Below are 13,562 nucleotides of genomic sequence, written 5' to 3' on the forward strand. Positions count from 1 at the left end.
CACAAAGTCTTCCGTGAAGCTGTGTGACGATTCCTGTGAGCACCAGTATTGCTTAAGATGATTAAACTTTGAAATCTGAGAGCTCTTACTGTTTCTCATTTAAAGTCCACGAGTTACATTATATATGTTAAATGTATAGAAAGTTATTTGTGTGTATTTCAACACACCTCTGTTGAAGACTGAAGAATTATGCAATCTAAAGCACTGGGGAGGTCACAGGGTCATTTATATATTGACAGAAGGGCAGAGGTCACATGACTCAGAGCCTAACGTGTCAAAGCAGGAAATCTCAGTAACACTTTACTAAGTTAAGTTATGCAATAGTTACCATGAAACAGCAGTGCTTTGCATTTACTATGTGAGGAATATATATATATATATATATATATATATATATATATATATATATATATATATATATATATGTATATGTATATATATATATATATATATATATATATATATATATATATATATATATATATATATATATATATATATATATTAAATATGAAGAACACTAAACTTAAGGTCAAAAAGCCAAACTACAAGTTTTTTTAATGCAAAAAAACAAAACAAAAAAAGTATAGAAAAACAAAAAGCTTACAGGAAAAAAAAAAACATACATTGACTACAACATAATCAGTTATCAATATTTAGTTGTTTCTCTTGTTTTTGCTGGCAAAAATTATGTTGGAATAATTTGTCATGTTTCATTGCGTTATCACATATAAAACTATTGACTTTTAAAATCTTTCATACATTTTTCATATTTGAATAAAGGGTATTTTTCCTAAGACTTTTTGGCCAATGCTGTACATTTTTAACATTTTAGGAATGAACTAACATTGTGTGCCGTGTACATTCATGATACCGGAGGCATTCACCAATGTTAATGAATTGAACCTGGATGTAAAGGTTACCCGGACACACTGGAGTCCAAACATCACCTTATGCCTTCAGTTTAGATCTACGATTCACATAAACATGCACCATCTCTGCCTGAGCAAATATTTCACTTCCCCCAAATAACTGAGACTCCATGCACTCATTAACAGGGCCTTTTTTAATCTTTTTGTGTTTTTATAATCAATCAATCAATCAATGAACCGCAATCTGATTCCCTGTTTGGCACATCATATTCTTAGAAACATTATAAAGCAGCATTAAAATGTTACATAATTACAAGAAGTCCTTTTGTAATTGAAGTTCAGGAAAGCACCGAGTTATTGAGTCTCAATATACAGAAGAGAGATGTCCATCTGCACGGGTCTTAACACTGGATGCCGAACGAAGAGCAGAAACAGCTTGCGGACACACACAGAGGATGAGTGCAGAATACATGAACACACAGAGGATGAGTGCAGTAATGAACACACAGAAGCACAGTGAATGTTTGTGGTTAAAGCATCAGAGAAACACACGGAGCGCTGTGTGTGTGCTGGAGAACAGCTGATGTGTCAGTTAATACTGGGATGATGTTAGTGTTGGGTTAGGGATTCAAGCGGTGTGTGTGTGTAAGTCACTGAGATGATGAGTGAGATCTTCAGAGAACACTGATGACAACACTGTCCACTTCTGAAGCGCTTGTTAATGAACAGAAAAGACCGGGAATATCCAGATATTGCTTCCCGTGTGAAGGTTGCATTCAATCGTCAGAAATAGATTGAAAATGAGGTTTAGCTGCTGTTATTGAGCATGGCGGTTACACTTTATTTTACCGTGTCCTTGTTACTGTAAGTACTGAGTAATAATACTTAACATGCACTTACTATAGGGTTAGTTGTGTGTAGTTATGCATAATTTACTGCCATTACTATAGTAAGTGCATGCAATGTGTGTAAAAAGGACACTGTAAAATAAAATGCTATCCAAATGACTTTAATTCAACATTGATGATAAATGATGGTTACACTATGTTAAGGTGTCCGTGTTGAAGGTATAAGGTAACTATATGGGTTAAGGTTAGGTAAAGGGTTAGTACCGTTATTACCCAGTTATTGTAATTACGGTAACACTTTATAATAAGGTTCATTTGTTAACTACCTTAGTTAACAAACTAAGAATGAACAATACTTCTATTATTGTTTTTATTAATCTTAGTTAATATTAGTTTCAACATTTACTAATACATTATTAAAATCAAAGGTTGTATTTGTTAACATTAGTTAACGCACTGTGAACTCACATGAACAAACAATGAACAGCTGGATTTTTATTAACATTAACAAAGATTAATAAATACTGTAACAAATGTATTGCTCATTGTTCGTTAATACATTAACTAATGAACCTTATTGTAAAGTGCTACTGTAATTACTATAAGTACATAGTAAGCACATGGGGAACAGGACTGTCAGATGAAGTGCTGATGGATTTGGTTTCTTTAAACACCACCGGAATGACTTTCGAAACTGATGATCGTCATCGATCTGTCCAAAAACTGCATAATTACACACCGAGACCTTTGTTCAGATTGAGAACGGCGTAAAAGTTAAATGTTCTCATTGTGCATTCATTTGTCACAACACGAAGAACGTGTTCCAGAATGTACAGTACAAATATTCAATGCCAATAAATGGAAATGATCTTGACTAATACTACCACTAATGATGATGATAATGATGATTACATGAGTGAGAGAGGAGCCGTTTCCACCACGTCCTCGTCCTAACAGTGGCTCTACAATAAGGCTTCATTCAAAATGTAAAGGACATCAATTAAGAAAACTCAAAAGCACAAACACTCAGAGAACAGCCAGAGAATGTTGCTTTTAAAACAAAATAATATTAAAGATCTGTCTGACTGATTTGCATGGAGATCAAGCTATGTACAGTGTTTGTGTGAGAGTCCGTGTCCCGTCTGAGATGCTGGTGTGTGTCTGGATCCGCTGATGTGCTCTTCACACACACTCCTGCCGTTCAGTCGAGCCCTTCTCTCGTCCTGATCTCACTGTGAAGATTCCCCTTCAGCTTTCCTGCCTGCACAAACACAAAAACACACAAACACACAAACACACACACACACACACACACACACACACACACACACACACACACACACACACACACACACACACACACACACACACACACACACACACACACACACACACACACACACTTTTTTATAACTAAATTAATAAAAATGTTACTACTACCACAGAATCACGAATATGAAAAGAAGCTCAAAAGAAAACATGCAAGCTTAATCACTTTAAAAGCGGTATATATATATACAGCGCGATGCGATACGATTGTGTAAGAAAAATATTCATATTTATAACTTTAGTAATAAGTAAAATAACTAGCTTCTGGCAGACGGCCGTACGCATCGATTTACAGCGAAAGAGTAACACTTGACCCGACGCATGACGAACGCGGAAGCGCAGAGGCTAGAGCAAAACACCAGTCACGAACAAGTCTAAAACAAGAATTTTTAAGGAGAAATGTGGGAGGAGCTTGAGTTCTGAACCACGAATTTTATCATGTATAGATGCACTTTTATGATGGATAGATGCACTTTTATGATGGATAGATGCACTTTTATCATGGATAGATGCACTTTTATCATGGATAGATGCACTTTTATGATGGATAGATGCACTTTTATCATGGATAGATGCACTTTTATGATGGATAGATGCACTTTTATCATGGATAGATGCACTTTTATGATGGATAGATGCACTTTTATCATGGATAGATGCACTTTTATCATGTATAGATGCACTTTTATCATGGACAGATGCTCTTTTATGATGGATAGATGCACTTTTATCATGTATAGATGCACTTTTATGATGGACAGATGCACTTTTATGATGGACAGATGCACTTTTATCATGGACAGATGCACTTTTATCATGGACAGATGCACTTTTATCATGGATAGATGCACTTTTATCATGGACAGATGCACTTATCATGGACAGATGCACTTTTATCATGGATAGATGCACTTTTATCATGGACAGATGCACTTTTATCATGGACAGATGCACTTTTATCATGGATAGATGCACTTTTATCATGGACAGATGCACTTTTATCATGGACAGATGCACTTTTATCATGGATAGATGCACTTTTATCATGGACAGATGCACTTTTATCATGGACAGATGCACTTTTATCATGGACAGATGCACTTTTATCATGGACAGATGCACTTTTATCATGGACAGATGCACTTTTATCATGGACAGATGCACTTTTATCATGTATAGATGCACTTTTATCATGGACAGATGCTCTTTTATGATGGATAGATGCACTTTTATCATGTATAGATGCACTTTTATGATGGACAGATGCACTTTTATGATGGACAGATGCACTTTTATCATGGACAGATGCACTTTTATCATGGATAGATGCACTTTTATCATGGACAGATGCACTTTTATCATGGACAGATGCACTTTTATCATGGATAGATGCACTTTTATCATGGACAGATGCACTTTTATCATGGACAGATGCACTTTTATCATGGATAGATGCACTTTTATCATGAATAGATGCACTTTTATCATGGATAGATGCACTTTGGGTGAACTATCCTTTTAATTGTCAATTCATATAATAATTATATGAATATATATGAAATCCAAAATTCTAATCCATATAATATAAATATATTTAGCAGCAAAAGATGGGCAATTCTGTCTCCAAATTAAAGCAGTTTATAGTGAAAGACTTTAGAACGAGAGAAACAGGGGGAGTGGATTTACTGCATCAGATATACGTTACTTTGAGTCTAGTTCTGGTTGGTGAACCCAGTTATCTCGAACCCAGTTATCCTGGAGCAGGTTAGCCATGTAGCGCAAGTTATCATTGTGATGAACACCGCTAAAAAACAATCCACCTTCTTGTTCCAGAAAAAACAGAGTTTCCTCAAACTAATCTCAGGTCCTCGAAGCCAGAATTGAGGAACACTGGTATAGAGGTCACACTTCAGAATGACACCATAAACCCTCAAGAACCAGTCAAATCTAGCAAGGCACACAAGGAGCATGATGTAGCGTGTATAAGGTCGTGTCTTACGTGTGCAGAGTGCGCTGAGGTTGTGTAGGGATCCTCCAGATGAGAAGAAGGCCCAGACGGCCATCAGGAGCATGATGCCGTACACCGGAGGAAGACTGCCTTCATACAGCGGGTTCAACAGAGACTGAGAGAGAGAGGACATCAGAGAACAAATCTGATCAGGACAGGAGGAGCTGGAGGAAATATTCTCAATGATTCAATCCATAACCTGACTTGTGAAACAGCCTGAATCATAACCACACCATGTTGGTTAGTTTGGCCAGAGGAGAACTGTTCCTGGTTTCTCCCAAGGTTTTTTCCTCCCACATTTCTGTCACTGATGGAGTTCGGGTTCTTGCCACTGTCGTCTCTGGCTGATATTCAGTATTATATTGATCTGACTGTTGGATGAGAACTGAACTGTTTTCTCCAGAGCTGCTTTATAGATTAAATCAACTCATTTCATAATTGATGATCTTTACAATGAACTGAATCAACACTGAACTGAAAAATGACTCTATTGTCTTTTTAGAGCTGTTTTACAGCTGAACTGAACTCTGCTTGAATCATTGATCATTATTTTCCTGTTTATCATAGTTAAGCTGCTTTGAAACAATCTGTATTGTATAATGCGCTAAATAAATAAAGGTGGCTTTACATTCATAATTTGAGATGCATGTTATTATAAGGTCATAAACAGGGTCAAAGTCTGCCAAGCTATAAAAAAAAACAATCTGAGCAATTACACTTTCTGGGGAAAGTTTATTTAGCGCGGCACCCAGCTGTGCGTATGAAGGCAGAGCACATGACCCCGCTCCTGTGACATCATGACGGTTTCAGGTAAGGTGAACCTCCAGAGAAACATTAGACATCTGAGCAAGAGCATTATCATGAATTAGCATGGTGTGCATATCAAATGTCTGGTGTGACTTTATAGCATCACAAGCTACAGTTACTCAGCTTTATAATCCGCACATCAAGCTATGAAGCCGAAGTCTCTTCTGCTCACCAAGGCTGCATTTATTTGATTAAAAATACATTAAAAATTGTGAAATATTATGACAATTTAAAATACCTGTTCTCAATGTGAATATATAGTAAAATGTAATTTATTCCTGTGATCAAAGCTGAATTTTCAGCATCATTACTCCAGTCTTCAGTGTCACATGATCCTTCAGAAATCACTCTGATATGATGATTTGATGATCAAGAAACATTTATGATTATTATCAGTGTTGAAAACAGTTGTGCTGATTTATATTTTTGTGGAAACCATGAAACATTTTATTTTTCAGGTTTCTTTGATGAATAGAGAGTTAAAAAATAACAGCATTTATTTGAAATAGAAAGCTTTTGTAACATTATAAATGTGACTTTTAGGTGGATTTATATAAATTAACCTGCATTATATAGAAAACTGTTGCTATAAGATCATGGAACTTGTGGCCTGGCATTGAAAGGCTTTGACCTCACATCAGAGACTGGGTCACATGTTCAGGACAGTGAAAGTGTGTGTGTGTGTGTGTGTGTGTGTGTGTGTGTGTGTGTGTGTGTGTGAAGCTCACCAGGCCAGCGACGAGCAGGTGTAGCGCGACGACAGCAGCGATGACCCACCAGCGGCTCTTCTCACAGCCCTCGAAGAACACAACACCCCAAAACGTGTGCAGCAGCGTCAGCGCCAGGGTCATCAGCGCTACACACACACACACACACACACACATGCCTTAAAGCAGGGCTTCACAACACCAGATCACAATAATAAATCGCTTTTATTTCCGTTTAGTTATTTTAGTACATCAACTTAATGTACATGAAAATGAGAAATGCTGCATTCATTGGCAACTAGCAGAAATAAAATAAGTGTTTTCAGTTAATGTTTGTCATTTCAAGTAATGTTTTTTGACGGTTTTCATTTTAGTTAATTATAATAACCTTGGGTGAAGCAACATGATGGTCAAATTTTAGACCGGTTTCAAATCTGAGGTTTTTCTCTTGTGTGAGTTTGAAGAGAGCCATCAACACATCAGAGCTGGTTTCATGGCTTCACTAAAATCTTGTGTCAATAAACACAACATTTTAATGATAATACTGACATAATCAAGAAAAATTATATGGATGTACTTTTGATAATGTAATATACACTGCCAAAAAAAGAAAAAAAAAAGAAGTCGCCGTTTGGATTTAAATATGCAAATGCTTTAGAGTCTATGATTGGCTCATTATTGCAGTGATTATTATGTTTCTACATGTTATATGTCTGGCATCAGTTCTTCTAACACTAACTGATGGAGTGTGTAGCTTTTCATTTCTTAAACAACCATGTAGGAAACACATCACGGCCAAATATAAATGTTGTGATGTTATTTCCATCAAGAGTTGCGTCAATGTTCTGTCCAGATCTGGTATTGTCGATGCAAGAGTCCAGCACTCTGTAAAGTGTCCTCCAGCACATCCCAAAGACTTTCCGTGAGTTTAAGATCTGGACTCAGAGGTGAAAATGATTCTTCTCGCTCCTCTCAACCATTCCTTCACAATCTGAGCCTGATGAATATTGCCATTGTCATCCTGGAATATGGCCATGATGTGACTTCCTGTTGTTATGGTTGTTTAACCTGACAACATGACCTTTACTCTGTCACATTAAAGGAAGCTGTGCTTCTATATTTCATGGCCAAATCTAGGTTACAATAGATTGATAAACAACTAAAAACCTTTATTATATGCTTAAGATTCATTTTTGATAAAAATGATTCTAGACGGACTTTGTTCAAACCCATTTAAAGGGTGTCAGAATAATTCTTTTCCACAGAGGACTAGAAATATCACAAAACAAAGGTTTCAGATATTTTCTGTGAGTGACCCCTGTGACATCAAGTGTACAATCACTTGCTCCCAGCATGATTATCATTACGGAATATACAGCTTTTATACATTGGTCTTGTGTCATTGGTCAAGTGTAAAAACACCACACCTCGTGGTTGAAGCTGTTGATTACTCTGGCTATCTGGACGGCCCATGAGGCTTTGCAGGAGCTCACCTGCTGTAATGAAGTAATACTGTGAGTCTCCGAAGATGCCGACCGTCCCGGGACCCAGAGAGTCGGATAGGATGTTGATCATGGAGAACGCGCCACTCATGATGCCAAAGCCCAGTCCAGCCACTGCCCACAAAACACACAGACCACCTGATCATAAACCTGCCACAGGCGCCTTCTTCAACAGGCCTCAGGAAACACAGCAGCAAGAGGAACACAGTTTACCGTAAGCCATCTGCCGCACGGAGATGTCCAAACCGTCCTCATCACTAATGGCTGCCAGACCCTCGTTGGCCTTCCTGATGGAACAATACACACACACATACATATAATATACATATTAATATAATATATATGCAGTAGTCAACATGTGAAGAGGATCAAAACCTTTCATCAAAGTTACACATGAATTTTGAACAATACCCATTCTTATCTCAGGACAACTTTTTTGATCCACTTCAAATGTTGACTACTCACACATATACTATATAAACCCAAACTTTCATGTTAGATGTGATTAATCACGACTAATCGATTTGACAGCAGTAGAACTACTAACGTGTAACTACATCACCTCAAAATAAAATGTTCCCCAGTTGTTTAACGTACTGTGATTAATCAAGTGGGAAAGTGTGTGGTGATGATCTCTGTTATAAACTTTAGCCTTAAACAGTTCTGGAACCTGAGCCGTTCTAAGAGAAACTACGTGAAACTATGTCATGTTTGGCACTGAGGACTTCTTATCATTTATGGCACGCCATAATGAGTCTTACCTAAGCAGTCTGTAATAGGCAAAGCGAAACACTTCCTGGAGCAAGACCGAGAAGAAAACCCCAAAGATCAGCAGTCCCCTGTGCAGGGTGGGGTCCTGCGCCCCGTTACTGGCCTTCACAGCGATGAACCACACCAGAGAGGACAGGAGCAGAGACAGCAGCCAGAAGAACGCCCTGGAACACACACACACACACACACATGACTGCTGCCTCCTCACAAACATGCAGATCTTCATTCATGGAAAACAGACTTATTTTAACATATTAATGTTCATAAACTGATGACTTGTTGAGCATTATATAATGTTTAATGACAAATATCTTATCAAAAGCTGATGTGTCCAGAAACTGAGTGTCTTCTCCATGTCACTGAATAATTCATGCATGATTAAAACACGCTTGTGTAAACTGCATTAAAGTATCTGACTGTGGATGACGTGAGTTTAGTGTGATCACGTGACTCACCCTGCGATCAGAATGATGATTCTTAGCGGATCTTTGACGATAGTGAAAACAAACAGGGCGAAAGCTGGACCAAACGCTATGAAAGCACAGCCAAAAAACACCGCCAGAGTCATTCTTGGACGAGCACCTTCCTCTTCACCGTCAACAGCCGAACACAAACACACCAAACACGAACAATGCCTAGAGACAGATTTACTTAATTCTCCATCAATCAGAGATCGTTACAATACAGACTGATCACAGAATTCTCCTACACAGACACATTAAGACATCAAAACTAATAAACCCGATAATAGAGGCGCGTTTTAGATCGTTCTTCAGTCAGCGCTTTGTTTGGTAACATTTTCAAACTTAATCTTCAGTTTCTCTTTCCCGAATAAAAAACACACGCGACACTTCCGAGGGCTTTTGTTTCGTTTAAACGATTGGCTTGCGCTTCCGGGGTTCACGTGCCTGCGCCGCGCGCTCCCGCCGCTGAGTGCCGCTATCGCTAGTAAACAGGCTAGTTTTTTATTTATTTATTTATTATAGCTTGAAGGAAGATACAAGACACCAAACAAAGCTAAAAAACAAAAGCTTAATACAATTCCATAAAGCCCAAATAGCAGCTAAACAACAAAAACCTTAAGAAACATTAAAAAATTAAAATAAATGAAAAACATTCAATTTTACACAATGTAATTATAAAAAATTACATTGTTTAAGGGCTTTTTTAACGCATGAGTTTTAAAGATTTGAAGAAGATTTGTTTTTGCGGGACGACTCTTATAGAATCTGCATTTATGAGTGAAGTATTTGGCTAACTATTGTTAACCAGAAATTCATTATCATAATTCAAAGACAAATATTTTATAGTTTTGCAATCAAAGTCATGTATTACATATTTCAAACTGAAAGACAGGGTAGGCTATTTGTTTTATAAACACTTTTTGTTATACTGGTTGAAAGTCTCTTCACATCCTGATAGCAATCACTAATAGAAGTGGTCTGAATACTAAAGCATGTACATATATCTTCTGTGGAAGTCTCAGGAACATAACACGTTTGTCCAATCATTCGGTCCGAATGCAATGATACGACGTCCTGCCTGTCAGTGTGTGTATTTCCACACCTCCGCGCAGACAGACATCACACGTCATCAGTGTGTGTTTCATATGCAGAGTTAGACAGACGTCAGTCACGAGATCAACCAAAACAACCACACTACTGTAATATGTTCATTATTATTGTAATGTTTTGTGCTTTGAGACATGAGGTAGTTTAACGCCGTCTCTCGTGACTCTTCGCAGACTCTGCTGTGTGTGTGTTCATGTGTTTTGAATGGGGAAGTGGCTTTGGAGACGTTATAAAGCGAGGGTGGGATCTCATGCTTTCAAAGCTAACTTGCTATTGCTAGCCGCTCAGAAATTGCCTACCCTACCTTTAACCAAACATAAAGGTTTGCACAAATTTGCATGAACAAAATAAGTAACGACTCTATATCAGAAGCTCAAGTAAAGCGAAAAAAAAGTTGAAAATAATAGTTATGTTAAAGGGGTCATATAATGGTACATGCACTTTTACAAGTTGATTGTACTGAAATGTGTGTTGGCAGTGCCTGTACACAACCATCATAAAATGATAATAATCTATCCAGTTTTTTTTTTTTTAAATCTTCTTATATGTTTCCCCCTCTCCTGAATCAAGCTGTTCGATTTTGTGACGTCACAAAATCGACGCCCCTCCCACAATGGTTGATTGACAGCAGCGTTTCAACACAGACCCGCCCTTGCGCCCTCGTGAGCGAGCTGTCAATCATAGCCCGCGCTGGAGCGCTGAGTAGAATGGCGTCTAAGCGATTGAGGTGTTCTTGGGTGTAATGGTAATAAGGAACACAGCATGTTGATGTTCCTAAATCCATACAGCTGAAGATACAGTGGCTGAGTTTGTTTTCGATGGGAATATTCCCCACGATCAACGTCAATGCTTTCATGTTTGCGCGAATCATTTCACACACCAGACTGCTTTACAAACGAGGGTCAGTATAAAGCTGGTTTTGCTAAGAAGCTGCTCCTGAAAAAAGGATCGGTACCAACTATTCGTGTTCCTGCTGCACCTCCAGAAGAACTGAGTGAGTGTAACGTTTTATTAATCTTTATATTAATCTTTATATTAATCTTTGCAAATCGCTTGCTGCATGCTTCATGATAAATGCGGCTATTTTTACACTCAGGGTACATTATGTCATGTGTATGACATTCTCAATATAATTCATAATCCCATGTTTATAATAAACAATGCGTTATGGTTATTGGGTTGGGGTGCAACAGAGGGGTGCTGAAAACAGAGCTGTTTTTGACCAGGTAAAATTAGTGTTTTCTTACAATACTAATGAAATTTTTTTATTAAAGTATATTACAAACTTTTAATTTAGACCCTAAAGAATCATATTAGCTTGTACAAAAATGACATTATATGACCCCTTCAACAAACTTCTATAATCCACGTAGAAGTTTGGTGCTGAGCGATTACTGAGTGCTTGTAAATGAAGAAAGAGTTTGGTGTGGGAATTTCAGTGCCATTTAGTGACAGTAGTTTAATATTAATGGCAAGTAGTATAAAAATAAAATGTACCAAGAAAGTACTGGCTGGTGGATATGTGAAATTTTTTGAAATTAGTGAAGAAATTGGAGTTTATGGCATTGAAATTATAAGCTTGCAGTGTCAGTAACACAAAACGTCATCAATATTCCAGGAAAGGGAGGAGGAAAGACAAGATTGTACCTTGGTGGAAAGAGGACTGTAATATGCGATTAAAGGGAAAAGGAAAACTTCTGAAGAAACTCATAACATACTCATAATTTGATAAAATATAATTTTTTAAATATTTGATTTAGTTTGGATTTTATGAGTTGTATCTCCCATGATAGCTGCCCTATTACTTTCTACAGTCAGAATGTCCAGCACTATCTGTAGACATGTTGGCTTTAGGTCAAACTGACTAAACGAGCACAGAATATTTGAACCAAGTCATGTGACCCACATACAACTATAATAATGATCACAGAATTAAATGAAAAGTTCTTTCTCATGCCTCCTACAAGAGAATAAAGAGTGTGTAACCTGCGGTGCATGATGCCTGGTTAAAGCTACACTGTGTAGGATTTTCTCCCATCTAGCGGTGAAATTGTTTATGACTACCAACTGAATGTTACTTTCTAGCCCCTCCCATTCCGAGGGCGTTTCAACTCCTACGGTGGACGTATTATTTCAAATCTGCCGGCAGTCGCGAGTAATCTCCCCCTCGCATTCGTCTCGGTGACACTGAGTGTAAAAACGCGAAAGGCGAAGCTTGAATTTCCAGGTATGTCCCTCTTTGGCTAATGCATTTTCAAGATGGAGGCGCAACATGGCTGCCGCCATTCGAGCGACTCGCTCGTATGTATTCTAAATGGCAGATTCTACACTTACGAGAATACTTGATTAGTTGGTGACCGTAGAAGTAATTGTACATTAATGAGCACATATCATTTTGAAAGAACAAAGTGTTTTTTGCAAAGAATCAACTTAAAAAATTACACAGTGTAGCTTTAAGGGTTAATGGAAGAATGCAATCTCATGAATAGAACTATAAAAGTTAATATTATATATGCAACAACGGTTTGATAAATTATATGATCAGTAAGTCATGGCAACGTATGTTTTTACACTACTTTAACACATCAACATAATTTAAACAACTTTTTTTCTAAGTTATACGAGAACTCGATTTTTAAAGTCACTTTAATATTTACGTTGAAATGACTTATACAACCAACCAAGATGATTGTACTTAGAAATGTAAGGCAGCAACTGAAGTTAAACTAGGTGAATTTTTTTTTTTTTTTTTGTAAATGGAGGATTTCTATCACAATGTCCTGTCTGTCTTAATCTGAATGTTGGGCATCTGTGCTTAATAGTGCTGGACGTTAGTCAGAGCAGAAAGTGCATGTTTTAGTCTCATGTCTCATTTAGTCCCTTTTCTGAAAACTTGTTCAAGCATTTGTTGCATGTATCCAGATCAAGTCTGGAGTTCAGAAAGATTCTCTGAGTCCTGTTATCAATAATGCAACAGTAGAGCAAGATGCTAACAAAGGTCACGGGTTTGACTGACAGGGATTGCAAAATGTAGGCTATACCTTAAATGCAGCCTTGGATAAATGTGTCAGTCAAATGTAATAGTTATCAAAAACATTATTCATCATGGCCACACCTACTGTAGCTAACATGTTCACAGCATTCAGA

At 37.5% G+C, this 13,562-nt stretch overlaps 1 protein-coding gene across 2 annotated transcripts; it reads right to left on the reverse strand.

Annotated features, from left to right (window-relative positions):
* Positions 1 to 528: 528 nt before the first annotated feature.
* LOC308683760 (gamma-secretase subunit Aph-1b) lies at positions 529 to 9,794 on the reverse strand. Of its 2 annotated transcripts, XR_014029286.1 has the most exons (8): positions 9,300 to 9,769; positions 8,835 to 9,008; positions 8,287 to 8,360; positions 8,065 to 8,187; positions 6,593 to 6,720; positions 5,049 to 5,172; positions 2,312 to 2,981; positions 1,054 to 2,017 (listed from the first exon to the last, which is right to left on the reverse strand). XR_014029286.1 is itself a non-coding variant. In XM_081354470.1 (7 exons), exons 1-7 carry the CDS (start codon positions 9,410 to 9,412, stop codon positions 2,950 to 2,952), a joined length of 768 nt encoding a protein of 255 aa, XP_081210596.1. In that variant the 5' UTR covers positions 9,413 to 9,794; the 3' UTR covers positions 529 to 2,949. The 2 variants fall into 2 exon arrangements, 1 of the variants encoding a protein (XP_081210596.1); XM_081354470.1 differs by having other exon boundaries at positions 529 to 2,981; positions 9,300 to 9,794.
* Between the last annotated feature and the right edge of the window lie 3,768 nt (positions 9,795 to 13,562).

The sequence above is a fragment of the Scardinius erythrophthalmus genome, assembly GCF_964197995.2.
Source record: "Scardinius erythrophthalmus genome assembly, chromosome: 23".
NCBI lineage: Eukaryota > Metazoa > Chordata > Actinopteri > Cypriniformes > Leuciscidae > Scardinius > Scardinius erythrophthalmus.